The following is a 16661-nucleotide window of genomic DNA, read 5'->3' as shown; positions in this document are numbered from 1 at the left end:
GTGGCTTAAAGTCAGGGTGGCTTTCCACTGGAATTTCCAGCTCTCAGACACATGACTTGCCTCCTGAACGCCTCACGCCGACTTCCAAAATCGACACCACCATCTGCCAGAACACCTAGCTCACTTAAAGCTTAAGACACTTTACCGAAAGCGAGACTTGTGCTTACATTTACCCCTCTGCCCAGTTGAGATACGTTCTGCAGAAATCCTTTGTAAAAAAAAATAAAAATAAAAATCCCCCGGGACTGCAATTATTTTGCGACAACACACGCGATTCTTAAGATTTTATTTCACAAAGCCGTAATCCAAAATTGCCACAATCTCTCTCCACACACACACAAATATGAACTCCCTGCCCCCCCCCCCCCCGAACCCCTCTCCTCAGCCCGTGACCCGGGGGCAGCCGTTGCGCTGCGCGGCCCCGCCATGAGGCGGCCGTGGGGGCGGTGCCGCGGCCGTCCCGTGATGGCGGAGGCGGGGCGGCGGCAGGGGCAGGAGGCGGCGGCGGCGGCGGTGGTGGCCCGGCGCGGGGACGGCCCCGCAGTGCCATGGGCAGAGCCATGGGGCTGGCAGGGCTGCTGCTGGGGCTGCTCCTCGTGCCCGCCGTGCTGCTGAGCACCAGCCTCGGCCGCGGCGACCCGCCGCCGGAGCCCGAGCTGGGGCTGGGGCTGGGGCTGGGCGAGGGGCCGCTGGCCGCCGCCGCCGAGGACTCGCTGTGGCCGCTGCCGCAGTCGCTCCGCACGTCCCGGCGGCAGCTGCAGCTCGCCCCCGACCGCTTCCAGCTGGTGCACGGCGCCGGCTCCTCGGCCGGGCCGGGCTGCGGGATCCTGCAGGATGCCTTCCGCAGGTCAGCGGGGGCCGGGAGGGGACCGGGGGGGGGTAGTCGGGGGGTGCCGGCGGCCGCCTGAGGGTGTCTGTGTCCGCAGGTACTACGAGTACATCTTCGGGCAGTCCCGCTGGCGGAGCCCCGGCCGGCGGTGGCCGTCGCTCCGCCGGGAGCTGTCGCAGCTGCAGGTGGTGATCGCGGCCCCGGAGCCCGGCTGTGACAGCTACCCGCGCCTGGCGTCCAGCGAGGCCTGTGAGTACCCCGCCGGCTCCCACACGGCGCTGTGTGCTGGGCTGCAGCCCGCACCGAGCTGTCAACTTGCTTAGGATTTACAGTCTGTGATTTCCGCGGTTTGGTTGGTGTTTAACACGTTTACCTGCTACTAACTGAGCAGTCAGAGGTGCTGTGCTATACCCAGTTACGTGGGGTGAGATCTGCACATAGTCAAGGCACCGTCTTTTCTCTCAGCAAGGGGTGTGGGATGAAGGCTGGCTTTGCTTGTTCATCTGCTCACCTTTCAGATATCTAAACCTGAACTGTGCTGGCTCACGTACCTGTTATTTTTCCTTTTCAAAAAAAAAAAAAAAAATAGAAAGCATGCAGTCAAACTTCTCGTCATTCATCCTGCAGTGCTATAAATACACTTTAATTCTACTGAGAGCTACAAAACAGGATTAAAAATAAGATGACTATATTACATTTGGCACACAACAATTCTTTAGTTCCATGACTCAAGTCCAGATCGGAGAAAAACTCTAAACTGACTACAGAAGTTTCTTAACAGCACAGAATGCAGCACCTTCAATTTATCTGGCTCTGTCTGGAGATAATCTGTAACAGTCTGGGCAGTTGTTTGGTATCCAGGATACAGATTCCTAGGAAAAGATCCTTTTAATCTTAAGCCATACATTAACAGCAGGACTAATTCTACCTGACTTGTGAAAGAATGTGTTGATTTTAAATGCACTTAGCCCCTTTTGTACACATAGCCAAGTAGTGTAATTTTGCTGTGCAAATTTTTCACACATTTCAATGCAAACAGGATGCAGCAGCAAAACTGCTAATGCTTTAGAGTTCTTCTGCCATGGTCAGGTTATTACATTGCTTTACTACTTGGTGGACTTTGAACTGCTTTCTGAACTTGAGTTCTGAACCAAAGCTGATTCTTCTTTTCTAAAAGGGAATTACTCAGTTGGTGGATGGAGCAGTTTGGTTCATTTCAGTAGCTATCCCATAGCAAGAGTATTGTATACCTAACCAAAGTACAGGTTATCTGCCTTTCTCCCTGCTGGCTTCTTTCCTCTTTGTGTAAAAGGTTCTATACAGACTTACAAAACTTGTTGTTCTGCATTCATTTAAGACACACATTCAGAAAAAAATGTCTCAAAAGCAAATCCCTGACTAGACTACAGGTTACCAAAAAAAAAAAAAAAGAGAGAGAGAGAGATTGCAGTTATCTTCTAAGTTCTGTTTCTTACCTAGAACTTCCAATGTACACAGAATTGTCTGTGTTTAGGTAAAAATTGAAGTCTGGGATACTTTCTTCATGTCCCTGAATTACTTTTCTCTGGTAGTTTAGTCAAAAGTTTGAACCATGTAATTTGTAACCAACCCCTCCTTCAGACTGAGGCAGTTGCAACAATCTACCCCTCTAATACTTGCTTATTTACCAGAATTTGTTGAACCATCTTACATGGAAAAATGAAATGACTTGTTTTTTTCCCCCAGTCCTTTGTGGACAGTAACACTTCCTCAAACACAAGGTGGGATTGTTATGGATCTTTTCAGATAGTATTCTTCATTTTGCTTACCTTACTTCATCTTACTGATACCCTACACATGCTCATTAGATGTTTGGTATTTTTGTTCCTTTTTAATGAGATCTTTATGATAAGCACCAAGTAATATTACTTGACAAACCATACCTCTAAAAAAATATGTAAGCATGACATATCTAAAGTGAATATAAAAGGAGAAGTAAAGTTCTGTGGTTAGGTCCAACTTAGTTACCTAACCCTCACTGCCTCCATATTAAATGCAAAAACATAAATTGAGCTAAACTATTCTGAAATTCAGGCCCATGTGCAACACTGAACATTCCCATTATTAAAACTGTATTTTTTTTTTAGCATCTTACTTGTTAACTGCTGTTTCAGACTAGTAGCTTACTCAGTTTTGGGAGCCCATAAATGAAAAATAGCTACACAGTATCACCATTAAAAACAGAAATAGCATTTATTAGAATTAAAAAAAAAAAAAAATCTGAAAAAAAAAAAAAGGCAAACCTAAGAATCACTTAACTCCTGTTAATATTGTCCTATCAATTCATGCTTTCTTGAGGAATATTTTTTTTTCTTCTCTTTAGATTATTTAACTATAGCTGAGCCTGTGGCTGTACTGAAAGCAGATGAGGTATGGGGTGCTTTAAGAGGTAAGTCTTTCCATATGTACTTTCCATATAGAGCTGTTTGTTCTGAGGTTATATAGACTGCATGGCAGAGTAGGAATCAGCTGACCACTAAGGTCTGCCCTCGTTCAGAGTTTTATGGGAAGTAAACTTGGTCATGGATCCCAGAAGGGTACAAAGGTGTGCATTGGACATCTCAGTCTATATGTTCAGCATCCCAGATCCAGTGGCACACCGTAGTTCCACTCTTGCTGTGTCTGAAATCATCCAAGCCAACCAGATTCTGGGTGCCTAAAACCTCTTTGATCTACAGTGTGAACAAATTATTCTCTGACTGCATCTAATAGCTGAACATGCAGAACTCATCACCAAAAAGACTGTAACACTGAAGTCTTGGTCTGCTGTACTTAATATCTGAATTATATATATTTTTTTTCTTGCTGAATTAGGAAGTTCACCTGTTCCAGAAATGACAGGAATATATGCATGTTAACACCAGACATTGCTACCTTGCTCTCAGTAGCTTCTGTTCTATTCAAGGATTAATTTGGTACAGCTGAACTGTAATGATAATATTCAATACTTGTATATAATGGAGAGTTTGAGCAGTGCTCTCTTCCTTACGTGGTTAAGTTTACTTCCTTAAATGTGCTTGAGCAACTAAGGAAAATGTGATAACAAGAAAGAAACTGTCACAAGGCATTCTTTCAAACTATGTGCATGCCTGGAAATAGTTTTCATCCTGTTTTTAACTGAAGTTTTAAGGACAAGTACTGTGTTGTACTCCAGATCTCTTTCTTTGATTTTTCCAGGTTTGGAAACCTTCAGTCAGCTGGTTCATGAAGATGATTATGGAAGTGTAAGTTATAGCTATTAACTAAAGGCACAGTTCTGATGAGACAGCCGCATTCTATGTTAGGTGCTTTTCTAGAAACAGCAGCTCTACAAGTTTCATTAACTATTTTCTCAGAAAATAATGTTTGTGTGTTAACAAATTGAGAAGTATTTCCTGTTTGTAGTGATGAACATAAAATGAGAATTCTAATTCTTAAATCTCATTCTCCTAGTTTCTTGTCAACGAGTCTGTTATCTACGACTTCCCAAGATTTGCTCATAGAGGAATCTTACTTGACACATCAAGGCACTATTTGCCATTGAAATCCATTCTCACAAACCTGGTAAGTGGACGGTCACGTATCATTAATAAGGAAGGCTTTTTGTTGTTGTATATTGTCCCCTGAAGTAAATAGCATTCGTGTTGTAACGAAAAGAGAACCCGCCTGACTTCTAAAAGTGAAATTCTCTAAGTGGAGATCAGAGCCTACAGCCAGAGCATACACTGGTGATGAATTGAGTGTGAAGTTGCCATGTAAATCTGTAAAGAAAGCTGGGATTTGTGCACCATGGGTTTTCAGTATTTTCTGTTGTTTACACCAACTCATGCTCGTGTATTTCAAGGTCTAATTTGAGTGTCAGTGGTTGCAGGAAAGCTACAGGCTTTTCAGTAGCCACATAGTTCATTCTTGTGTTGCTAAGAGCAATTCAGTAATGAAATACAAAGGGAGGTTCATTGGGAGCTACTGATTTCTTTCACTGCTTTCTCTCAAAAAGGAGTAAACTTTCTTCAAAAAGCATGAGCCCAGTGAGAAATGTATATTCCCACCTTGATGGGAAGGTGAGGAATTTGTCTAATTACAGCACCCAAACCTGTGGGTTTTCTTATTTCATACTGTTCTTTTCCCCTGTTTAAAACAAACACAAAAAAAAAAAAAACAAAAAAAAAAAAAACGTGAAGCAGGGCTTACTTCATTAAAGTGGGGGAGCCTTTGAATGAAGGAACATGCAGTTTCCTGTCTTATCTCTGTCTTCTTTTCCAAGATAAATTTTTCTTAGATATTTCCCTCCATGTTCCAGAACTTTGCAGGGCAGACTTGTGATGGGCAGGAAGAGAGCACAGGTAAAACCGGCCTTTATTTGTGAGGTCATCCTTGAGCTGTGCTCGGAACTAGCTTTTCTGAGTATTTACAACTTGTATTTACCTTTAAAATCAGTCCCTGCTTGGCTACTAGCGTTTGTGCAGCTAGTCATTTAAAACTGATAATGCTTATCCTACTCAAGTAGTTCCTCTGTCAATATTTGTTGTCAGTATTTGTTGAGTTTTCTAAAAGGGTAGATGTATGTCCAAAGTACAACTTGACTTCTGAGACTTGTATTTCTAACCATTATTGTATTTTCATAACTGTTGCTCTTTTATTTTCTTTCCTTAAATTATCTCTGTGGCCCAACTACTTCACCAGACCTATGTTTCATTCCATTTTACTGGCTTATGAAAAAGTGTGCCTGCTTGAATCCGGGCTAACCTAATAGAAAGCAGCAGTAATCCCTTCACTGACATGTGGTAATTAGATGCTTAAGACAGCAGTTTAAGTACATTTCCTGTTTGTGTCTTGTTAATGTACTGTATCTCCAGGAACGACATCGTCCTTGAAAAAGGAAAGACTGTGGGGAGGGTCAGGAAGTATAATTTTTATGTGGAAATATGGTAGTTGGTAGAAATGCATGCAGGCGAGCAATAATCAAAACTACTGCTCTCTGATAAAACCGATGAAGTAATTCTAGCAAATGGACAAAGTATGAATCTTTGGATTTGGCAGTAGTTTGCTGAAGAGATTTTTGTTGCTTCTGAAAAGACAGGTTGGATGAAAAAAGGGGAAAAAATCTAATTGTGGTGAGAGATTGGGAGCAACTGTGTTGCAATTACTTGGAGCAGAAGAATGCAGAGGACGCATTCCTTCCATTCCAAGCACACAACACTTAGATTAACTGTGAGAAACTTCTATAACTCATGATACCTTTGTAACTGTCCACTGGAGTCATGATTCTATAATACAAGTGTTTGTTTATCTTTATATTTTACATTGTACATTATCAATACTGACACTGTATTGACAGAAAAATGCATAGTTTGTCTTGCCTGCACTTGAAATGGATACTGGAAGGGTTACTAGGAAGTAAGGATGTACTCAGTGGTGGGAATCTCTCTCATGCTGTTTACTTTTCAAGTCCAAAGTATCTAGGTAGAAAAGCATAAGCTTTCCTGTAAGGTGAAATAGCTGGTTTTATGTAGAGAATCATGCAAACGTGTTGTGAAGTGGAAAAATTATTAAGAATTTATAGTAGTTCCTCTTCTACCAACCAGTGTAGCATGATCAGATGAAGTGCTCATGGACTCTGCAGTGTAGGACTGAAGAGAATAGATGATGGAGGAAAGGAGAAGGTTATAAACAGGTTGGTGTGTTCTAGTGTATGATTCTATAGTTCAGTGAAAAATAGTATGCTTTTCCTTCATTTTAGTTGTTGCTTTAGTCATGCAGGATGTAATAGGAGAAGACCACCTTCTTTTGCCTAAATTTTTTGTGAGACTGAAGTGCTTAACTGGACTGTACTGCATTGTTCGTTACAGGATGCCATGGCTTTTAACAAGTTCAATGTCCTCCACTGGCATATAGTCGATGATCAGTCATTTCCTTACCAGAGTATGTATTTTCCTGAGCTAAGTAACAAGGTGAGTAAACATCTTTGGAGCAGGGATGAACATGCAGGAATTAATATGTGCCACGTATTTCTGGCACATCTTTTGTGAAAATAAAATACAAAAGCGAGAGCCTGTGAATGGTTGAATACACCAGCCTAAGCTGATTGTGAAACAGTATGAGAGATTCCAAAAATCTGTACGCTTGGAACCACTGTAATAGTACTTTTGCTCTTTCAGAGATCCAGTTAACTTAAGAAGACATTCTGCTTCTATAAGATCCAAAAGTGAAAGGATGTTTTCTAAAAAATACAGGGTGATGTATGTCTCTACTCCCTGACTCACAGCAGCTTTTGCTAATTAATGAAAGCCATCAAGAGGTTCTTGCTCAGTAGCAGCCAAATCAAGTATGCTGAAGCAGACTGAGCTAATGCACAAGATTTGTGATTGTTTTAAAATGCTTGATAAACTCTGACCTGTATATGAAAATTACACAGGCAGTGCTTAGAGCAGATGTCAATGAAGAACTTCAAAATTCAGAAATTGTAGATGTTGGTTGGTGCAGTCAGATCAGTTTTCCTGGAAATGGCTGTGGAGTTCTGTCCTATTCCCCAGTAACCACTGGGGAGAGTGATGTCGTTTGCCAGAATAATCTTCTTTCGAAAGGCATGCTTACCATTAGCTTTTTTTGAGTCAATCTGGTGTGGAAACCGTTCTGGATAAATGGAAGCTTAAGGCACAATCAATCATGAGGAGTCACGATGCTTTTCTTAAGCAGTTTTGCTGTTTGACAAGTGTGTGTTTTACCAAACTGTAGAAATGTGGGACAGTCATGACATTGGTTGGCTGTGTGGAAGTGGAATAATACTCAAATACAGCATCACAAAACAAACACACCCTGATGCTAAATTGGACAATGTATCAAAATAGACAAGTAGAGGTATCAGAAGAAAACACCATTCTTTCTGACTCAGCAGAACTTTTCCATTGGTCTTGCACATCAAGGAACAAGGGCCCTCTGTTTCAGAGTCAGTGATGCAGAGATGGAGGAGAAATCTAACTTGCTTCTCTGCAGAAGAAGTGAAAAACTTATCTTTTAAAAACATGATGGAATAGAATCCAATTTTGTTACATTCCTCAGTAACTGAACCTGAGAAGAAAGAAGAGTCTCCTCAGGAGATTTATCTTAGGGTGAAAATGTGGTTCGTATTTCTCACTAGTCAGCCAAAAAGTTCTGTCAGTGCAGTTGCACATGTGATAACCTAGAAAAGGCCAACTTGTAAAAATACTCTGCAGTCTAAAAAAAATAACACTTTAATCCCAATTTTGTGAGCTGCTGGTATAATATTTTGTAAACTTTCTCAAAATATGAACACTTCACAGGGAGCTTACTCCTATAACCACATCTATACTCCTACTGACGTCCGTCTGGTGATTGAGTACGCCCGGTTAAGAGGCATTAGAGTTATCCCAGAGTTTGATACCCCAGGACACACGCAGTCTTGGGGAAAAGGTATGTCCAAGAAAGTACTAATAGTTAAAAGATTATGATAAGTAAAGTGTAGCATAATATTCCTGTATTAAAGCAAATAGGCTTATTGAAAGCAGCCTTTGAAGTATTTTTGAAAGGCCATTGGTATGAGATAAGCAAGGGGAAGAATCAATAATGACCAGGACCTTTACATTTTAGAGGAACTGAAGTGCATAGAGGAAGCTGGAACCGAGCAGTCATTTCCTGTGCTGGATGCGTGTGCAAAGGCACAAGTATATTTTGCCTGCCTTGGACTTCATATTGATATTATCACCCCATCCAGTCCTCTTGAGGTTACAGTAGTAGGGCAGTGGCTAGAAATAGTGAGCTTCTGTCTCTGGGGTAGAGATTTCTTTTTTGATAAGGTTCTTTCAACATGGTTGATGTTTCTGTCTGTCAGTAAAGTGATACTCTGCCGGTGTACAAAATACAGAGAACCTGGATGCTTTTAGTTCACTCCGTCTTCTGCATTTCATAGTAGTGTTCTTGGTTGTGATGCTTGAACCCTGAGTGATGGCGTTTGCGTGTGCTCAGGGACCGGGGAACCTTGTATTTTAATTCAAGATGTACTGACTGTGATTTCACTGCAATTAGGTGAAGATGTTTTTGGCCAAACTGGGAATAGTATAGATTTTCTAGTCCATCTTAGCTCTAGCTTCAGCAACAAGATGTCTTGTATTCATCCTGTGGGAAGCATGACCAGAACATTGGAAATGCTTCCGGCTGTCTTACTAACATTAAATGAGAGAGAAAGGAACAACACAAAAGCTGAATTGGTAAACGTTCTTTCTCAATCTTTCATCTTATACAATCCTTATTGCTATGATGTATTAACAAAAGCCAGTGGCACGTCTGGAGATACATAAGTTGGTCTACGTTCATACTAAGAGAGGAAGGTTCAGCTCTCATGCCTGAAATTAGCTGGTCACAGTAGCTTCGTGGATGACAGCTGTTTTAACGTGAGAACTGTAGCTATGCTTTGCCTGCTTCTAAATTCAAGATGCTGGAGAGAGGCTTGAAGGCATGCGTGGAGGGTAGGTGAAGCAATGTACTAGCAGGGCCCTGTTTGGGTGAACGTGCATGGAATAGAAAACATGCAGCTGGAAGGTGCTGCTGCTACAGTCATGATAAACAGAGTAAACTGAACTTAGGGATCTCCAGCCTACATATAAAAACTTTATGCTGTTTTGCTCTTCTAGCTCATGTTACTTCAGATGGCTTGACTCAAGAACCAGTGATTAGGAGGTTTTTGTTTTGTTGAGTGTAACGTTATTATTTATAAATTTTGTTTTGTTTTTATATAGCCTTCCTTTTTGTAGTAAAATCAACTTCCTAGCACACTGGGAAAAACTCCTACCTCAAGCCAAACAAGTCCCACCTACTTAGGTGCTAACAAAACAGAGTACTAAAAAGAGAACAGAGACACACTCATTATATTTGGCTTCTTTTGTAAATCTGTTAAAGCTTACCTGTTCAAGTAGTTGTTCAGAAGCTGCTTTCCAGGACATGTTCTATAAATTTATGCTTTCAAATCAGAAGTCTAAAAGCCAGAAACCTAACTTCCAGTTAGAGGGTTGCTCAATCTTGGGCAAAACTGTTGTATTTTAACTTGCCTCTTTTTCATGGTACATGGAATAGATGAGCACTTTAGTCATGAATATTAACCTTTGTAATAAGGTAAACTACATCCTGCTAGCAGAGGTAGCACACCAGCATGGAACTGAATATTCTCTATTAATTGTTTTTATTAGGTCAAAAAGATCTTCTCACCCCTTGTTACAATGGAGAACAGCCAAGTGGGTCCTTTGGACCTATAAATCCCATTTGGAATTCAACTTATGACTTCATGACTAAATTCTTCAAAGAAATCAGCAGTGTATTTCCTGATGCCTACATTCACCTAGGAGGAGATGAAGTGAGCTTCGATTGTTGGTATGGTCACGGTTCAAAGAGCAAATAGCTAGTGTCTCTTGAACTTGCCTAAATCCATGGCACTCAGTTGTGTGAGATGGTTTTTCACTGCTTATCCCAAAGATATTCACCATTCCTACTTCTGTAAAAATTTTCAGGCAGAGCATTTGTGATCTTCAACAAGCAAGTGCTGTAGGAGTTAGAGTTGTGTAGGATTTTATTTTGACCAGTAGTTTCACAAATGTTCAGCTATTAAAAATGATTCCTTTAAGGAAACAAGCCATGCAGAAGGGAGAACAATTATGGGAGAAAAGTACTATAGGAGATAATTAACATTTAAGTGCTTTGTGTTAAAGGAAAAGCAGTCCTTTCTGTTGAGTTCTGTCTTCCAGAAGATCTGTTAACATTAAGAATTAGAACACTGACTCTTGAGTGCTTGTATTGCAAGTATGGCATGTATTAATACAGTTCTTCAAGTTGCAGATTTTTACTGTTTTGGGAGTCTTTCTGATCAGGAAATGAATAATACAGAATTTGGAAATGATCTAATTACTATTCAGATTGATCTAGTTAATATTGTGTATTTTCTTGAAGCATCAAATCTGAACGTTCAGGACTTGTTTTTTTTTTTTGTTGTTGTTGTTTGATTGTGTTTTTTTTTTTTTTTTTTTTAAATAAAGATAGATTCTGGCAAATTTCATATCACAACATGTTACATTGCTTTAGGGGAGTTTTCTCAAGCTTCGTTCTTGATGTCATTCCCACAGATCTCCTGGTACTGCTAAACTCCCAGTCTGCTCAGTTTCTAGCTCTGCTAGCAATCTTCCCACAAAACCACTGAGAAACCAGGAACCCCAGAGATTTTAGGAACTTCAGGCAGTCTGCCAGAGGCTGCTTCAAAGCAGTGACTTCAGTAGCATTCCCAGAGAATGATGACTGTTGGCTTTCTTTCAAATCAGGATGAAATTTGGTTTCAAAACACCTAAGTCATCCTACTGCTTCTGCTCTCTTAGATATGCCATAGCCTGGAATCCACAAGGAATCAGCTAGTGTACTGTATATAGGTGAAACTAGTTGGGAAATCAGGTTTAAAACAAACAAACAAAGTTATTCTTCTTTTATAACTTGTTTTATTGTTACTGTTTAAGGAAATCTAACCCTGATGTGAAAGATTTCATGAAGGAGCAAGGTTTTGGCATTGACTATGCTAAACTGGAATCGTACTACATTCAGAAGTATGTTTTTTGCTTTTATTTCCTACCCGGCTTATCACAGCCTCTATCTGAGGGGAGTGTTGGGGTGCAGATACAGAAGCTATTTTAGACTGTATAGCATTCAAAAATTCCCATGTATGGGGTAGTGCCTACTCACTTTCCAATTTATGCACTGAATATAAAGTTTACAGCTTTACAATGTGTAACACAAGGATATGTAGGCTAGTTCTAAGCATGGTCTGAATGTGTTGAGTACCTTAAGCTAGGTATCTTGAAATGTCAGTATAAAAGGTGGGGAGGGAAAGTCCTAAGGCTTTTGTGGCCATTTATTTGACTTGTTTGTAAATAATACAGATTTTAGCACCTTTATGAGCTACTGGTTGTTCTGTACCTTAGTTTGTGTTACTGCACATGCATATCCTTATACATGTGCCCTTCTAGACAGCACTGAAAGCCAAAACTAGAAAAAAACCCTTTTGTTTCTTTACACGGCGTTGGAAAGGCCTGATGTGCATTGGAGTAGGAAATATTGCTATGTTGTATGTCTGTACTTGAGCTACTTGATGTTCATAAACATCATCTTATTCTCAAATTCTAGGATTTTGGATATTGTTTCCTCTTATAACAAAGGATACATGGTCTGGCAAGAAGTGTTCGATAACAAAGCACAGGTAAGATTGGGAAGTAAGTAATGTGCTTTTGCATAACTGCACAGTATTGTGGGAGACTTCCAAAATAGAATAATAAGTAATTTTGGTTGTGTCTTTTAAGAATTAAAAGCAACTCTGCTGACCTTAGCAGTACGGGCAAAATAGGTGAAACAGGAACACCAGCCCTGCAGCACGTTCTTGAAGTGAAGGCAGATAATATAATGATGTAGAGCATCAGAGTAAAAAGCAGAAAAGTTTCTATTCTTTTTTATTTAAGTTTTCTGACATAACGGTCCACCTAGACTAGAAACACTTGGTGCTCAGCTTTTAGGAGCTGGTCAGGTGGCTGGCGCACATAGGACCCATCTCAGAGTATTAACTGTGTATAAACTAAGCTTCTAGCGTGAACTCTGTTTAAAATTAACAATCAAATAGTCAGCTTTAGGTTTTCTATGCAATAAAACAACCAAAGGCAGCTTCCAAAATACTCCTCTTCAGACTAGAATGTCACACCCCAAGTTTTGAAATCCATTATCCTTTTCCTGATTACAGCAGTTAGGATTGTCTTTCATGTAAATTTCCTTTTTTATTTTTCCCTCTTAGCTGAAACCAGATACTGTAGTTGAAGTGTGGATGGCAAATAACTATGCTCATGAACTAAGCAGTGTCACTCAAGCAGGGTTCACTGCTATCCTGGCAGCTCCCTGGTATTTGGATTACATTAGTTATGGACAAGACTGGAAGAAATACTACAGCGTTGAACCACGCAACTTCCCTGGTTTGTTATCCTACTTTTTTTTTTATATGCATGTTTTTTGTGTGAAAGTCTTAGATTCATAATAATTTAAAAATGGGAAGGAAAAGCTGTTTAGCGATGTGTGCAGTCAGTATGATCTGATAATCAAAGAACTTGTTTGCCAGCCAGAGCTCTGCAAAACTCTTACATAAAAATATAAACTTCCTATTTTTCAAATGGAAAAGCATCTGGCACTGGTGCATGTGTGCTGGACGGTGTGTACAGATATGTCATGCATTAGGGACAGAATTGTGCAAAATGTCTGCTGGTAGACAGACACTGAATTCGGATTTTGAAGCAACCTTCTACAATGTTAGACTATTCTAGAAAAGGTATGTTCTCTCCCTCTGGCTGAAGCTGATACAAAGACTTTAGGGATTTCCCTGGGCTTTCTTTTTATATAAGGTATTAGGGAGAACACCTGACTGCTTCAAAAAATGTTCTGTGTGTAATAGAAAGAGCAATTTCCATCATGACTAGAATCCCTGAAGGTCTAGAGGCTCGGGTGTGTCTTCAGAGGCTAAAAGTTAAAATCTTTTCTGCCAGAGAAGGGAAACAGGCTTACCAGTCAAATGGGATAATCATTATCACCTTCAGTAGCAGGACTAGCAAAATGTTAAGTTTGTGCTCAGGATACGTTATATGATAAAATGAACATCAGCTGAGCAGCAGTTTGAGTAGTGAAAAGTGAAATTTCTGATACATGTCCCTCTTCTGCACAAATACAAATTCAATCTTTCTGTTTTGAATTCAGGATCTGAAAAACAGAAAAAGCTCCTAATAGGTGGAGAAGCTTGCTTGTGGGGAGAATTTGTGGATGCAACTAACCTCACACCAAGACTGTGGTATGAACTTCTTTACGTTTAGATTTTAGATAGCTAGCTACAAGGAGCATGAACTAATCTAGCAGGACTGTATGTTAGTGGTAACAGAGCTCTGTACTGACCTTGAGCAGCTATAAAAAATGGTGCTTCTGGATACGAGACTTGGTATTAAAAACTTTAATCCATTCTTGGTTGTAGACCGTGTCTCCTCTGAAACTTAATTTATCTTTACAGGCCTCGGGCAAGTGCTGTAGGGGAAAGACTCTGGAGCAGCAGCAACGTGACCGACTTGCAGGACGCCTATAAAAGACTGTCTAATCATCGATGCCGCATGCTCAGGTAAGATTAATAGTTCTAGTAAACCTGGGGTTTTTGTGACTTACAGACAGTGGTGCTGAAGTACAGGCCTAACTTGCTGGCTCAGAAATGAAGGGAGGAGAGCTATCAGTCTCGTTGATGTAGATATCATCCCATGTGTTGTTTTTTTTTTTTTTTATCTTCAGAGGGGGAAGAACAGATGCAGTAAGACAGGAGTTCAAAGACTTTTGCAAATAACATTCTCAAAACCATTAACCCTCAGCAATGAAATATTAGAACTCATCTTTGTTCCTCTTCCCTCTAAAGAAAAAACCTGCCCCAAGATTGACTTATTTCAGACAACAAAGGTTATTTAAGGGCATATAGGAGGAATACACAAACGGGAGAAAAAGTAGACTTTTTTTTTTTTTAATTACTGGGAAAAAAAAACTAGTTACCACAGGCAATCAGATGGAGCTTTTCGCATGAGAGGTGAGCCTGAATGATCTATTCTTTCAGGTATTGCCTTAATGTAGGGACTGAGAGGTAGATAGGGAGACCCTGTACAATTAAGCTTTATTTATGGGTCTGGTAAACCACGTTTGTTCATAACTGATTGTTTTCTGCAGTCTTTCTCAAAAAGTGCCTAGACGAGTTGTTGGTTTTTTATTGTCAGTGCTGCCTTTTTATATTGGTGGCTGTAGAAGTGAGTCAGTTCCAGGTCTGAAGTCCAAGTCCGACTCCACTCTTAAAAGCACACAGCCACAGAGACATTTAGATTTTCTCAAACGTTGCTGCAAAGTTGGACTGCAGCAAGAACGCAACACAACATATAGCTTTACAATAGTTTATGACTAATCATAGAAAATACCAACCATGGGAAACAGGATTTTAAGGTAGAGGCTTTTAAAGGACAAGATGCATGGCAGTGCCCAAAAGTCAAGCGCTTTGCTCTGGTTCCTGTAGATATCTCAGCAAGATTATCTGTCACAATCACCAACTTTTAGCTTAAAGTATATGCTAACTTTATAGAGTGACTGAAAGTCTCAATGTAATTTTGACTTCTCAGGTTTATTTCAAGCTGGCTTTAAAGAATGCTATAGGAAAATATTGTTGTGCATGAATTGCATCATCTTCCTCAGTCCTGAGAAAGACAGATATGTTAAGAGGAAATTAACAAACACATGTTAAAAACAAGATTAAAGGGCATTAAAAAACATCCCGTCACTTAACAGGATCTTATATCTCTTGCTGGGGCTCAGGGGGAATGCTGATAAAACTGAACAGTGTGGTGGCTGTGCTACTGGGATCAAGGTTTTACAGCGAACTAAGTCATGATGTTCCTAGACTTAGGTTAGTTGTTGCAGCCTCTCCATCCTCTTCCTTAACACTGATACCTGTGCAGTACCTGCAGCAAAGGGAGCTGGTCCAGATGACTGTGGTAAGTTACTCGTGTAGCATGAGAGATGGGGAACGCAGGGACAAGATAAAGACAGCTCCCTGCACTTGTACATTTCCCTTAAGCTACTTTCAGGCAATTTCAGGCAACTGTGTACATCTGTATATCAGGCAGCAAGGAAAAGAGTAGGTAGAAATTTAACATCTATATCAAAGTCAGCAGAAGAATGGTAAATCTTATCTGAATGCAGAGTAAATGCTACTGAAATAGTACTATAAAAGCAGCTACTAATCAGATCTAAACTCAGCTTCCTGTAGTAGGATACAGAAGCACAAAATACAGAGGAATAGTGATGGGAGAAGGGAAACAGAGACCTAGACGTCTTTTAGCAGAATTTTGACTATCACTACTTTCTTTCTGAAACATCTTTCATAGTATCTTACTAATTTTTTGTATTTGGTGTGTGTGTGTGTGTTTTTTTTAAGTGCATCTGTCTGGCAAGAGACCTTTTATTAAGCTAATCTTCCCAAAGTAATAAATTGAATAAAAGGACAGTTACAACTGCATATGAAGGAAATGTTAGGTTTGGAGAGGAGTATGTAAATGGAAACAATTTTTATGTTTTTACATTCATTACTCCTCTTCAATAATAGCAATAATTTTTTCAGCATAGCAAAACTCACAGGCCCTGAGTTGAAGCTTTTCAACCCATTTTCTATTATTCTGGTACAACTGACTGAATCAGAGAACTGTACTTAGCTTGATAATTCTGCACAGCCAGCCATCAAACAGGGCCCTTCTGACTCCCTAAGCAGGCCATCTATTTTGTTTACACGAAGCAGATTAAAGCAGAGTGCCAGTATCTCTCTTCCTGCCTGTATCACTAGTCCATTATTTGGTTAATCATACATATTCCACTTTGTTTTTTAACAGACGTGGCATAGCAGCTGAACCTCTCTTTGTTGGGTACTGTGCCCATGAAGCAAGAGGGTGATAACTGCTTCAGAGACGTCTGCTCAACAACCTGAAGTGCCTCTGGATTGTGAACATGTGTACACGTGGTTTGATCGGTGAACAAAGACTTAAAATTTTCACTTTTAAGTAAAGTTATTTGGCATTCTTCTTGGAGTAAAAACAATGTTGTTTGTTTGTTTGTTTGTTTTAATTAGGTATAATGGGATTAGTCCCATATCATGCTTTCATGAGAGGTATTCTTCACTGTGAAATCTTGGAACTTGATACTTTACATACCAAAGGTGGGGGAAAAAATAAAG

At 40.2% G+C, this 16661-nt stretch overlaps 1 protein-coding gene across 1 annotated transcript; it reads left to right on the top strand.

The window, feature by feature from the left end:
- The first annotated feature begins 495 nt into the window (after positions 1–495).
- Positions 496–16647, top strand: HEXB (hexosaminidase subunit beta). Its single transcript, XM_082782507.1, has 14 exons — positions 496–847; positions 927–1078; positions 3192–3257; positions 4046–4092; positions 4301–4411; positions 6697–6798; positions 8149–8278; positions 10048–10228; positions 11356–11442; positions 12020–12092; positions 12675–12849; positions 13622–13712; positions 13926–14030; positions 16321–16647. The coding sequence occupies exons 1-14, from the start codon at positions 549–551 to the stop codon at positions 16379–16381; spliced, it is 1680 nt and encodes a 559-aa protein (XP_082638633.1). The 5' UTR covers positions 496–548; the 3' UTR covers positions 16382–16647.
- Positions 16648–16661: the final 14 nt, after the last annotated feature.

The sequence above is a fragment of the Aythya marila genome (genome assembly GCF_965140915.1).
Source record: "Aythya marila genome assembly, chromosome: Z".
Taxonomy (NCBI): Eukaryota; Metazoa; Chordata; class Aves; order Anseriformes; family Anatidae; genus Aythya; species Aythya marila.
The sequence above is the reverse complement of the archived record's forward strand: the minus strand, read 5'-3'. Positions and strand labels throughout refer to the sequence as shown.

Bases quoted from the DNA above. Each gene is read 5' to 3' on its own strand.
- HEXB (XM_082782507.1), top strand. From the start codon at position 549: ATGGGCAGAGCCATGGGGCTGGCAGGGCTGCTGCTGGGGCTGCTCCTC. The intron at 10,229-11,355 runs GTATGGTCACGG...TTACTGTTTAAG, and splicing joins GAAGTGAGCTTCGATTGTTG to GAAATCTAACCCTGATGTGA. The intron at 12,093-12,674 runs GTAAGATTGGGA...TTTCCCTCTTAG, and splicing joins TGTTCGATAACAAAGCACAG to CTGAAACCAGATACTGTAGT.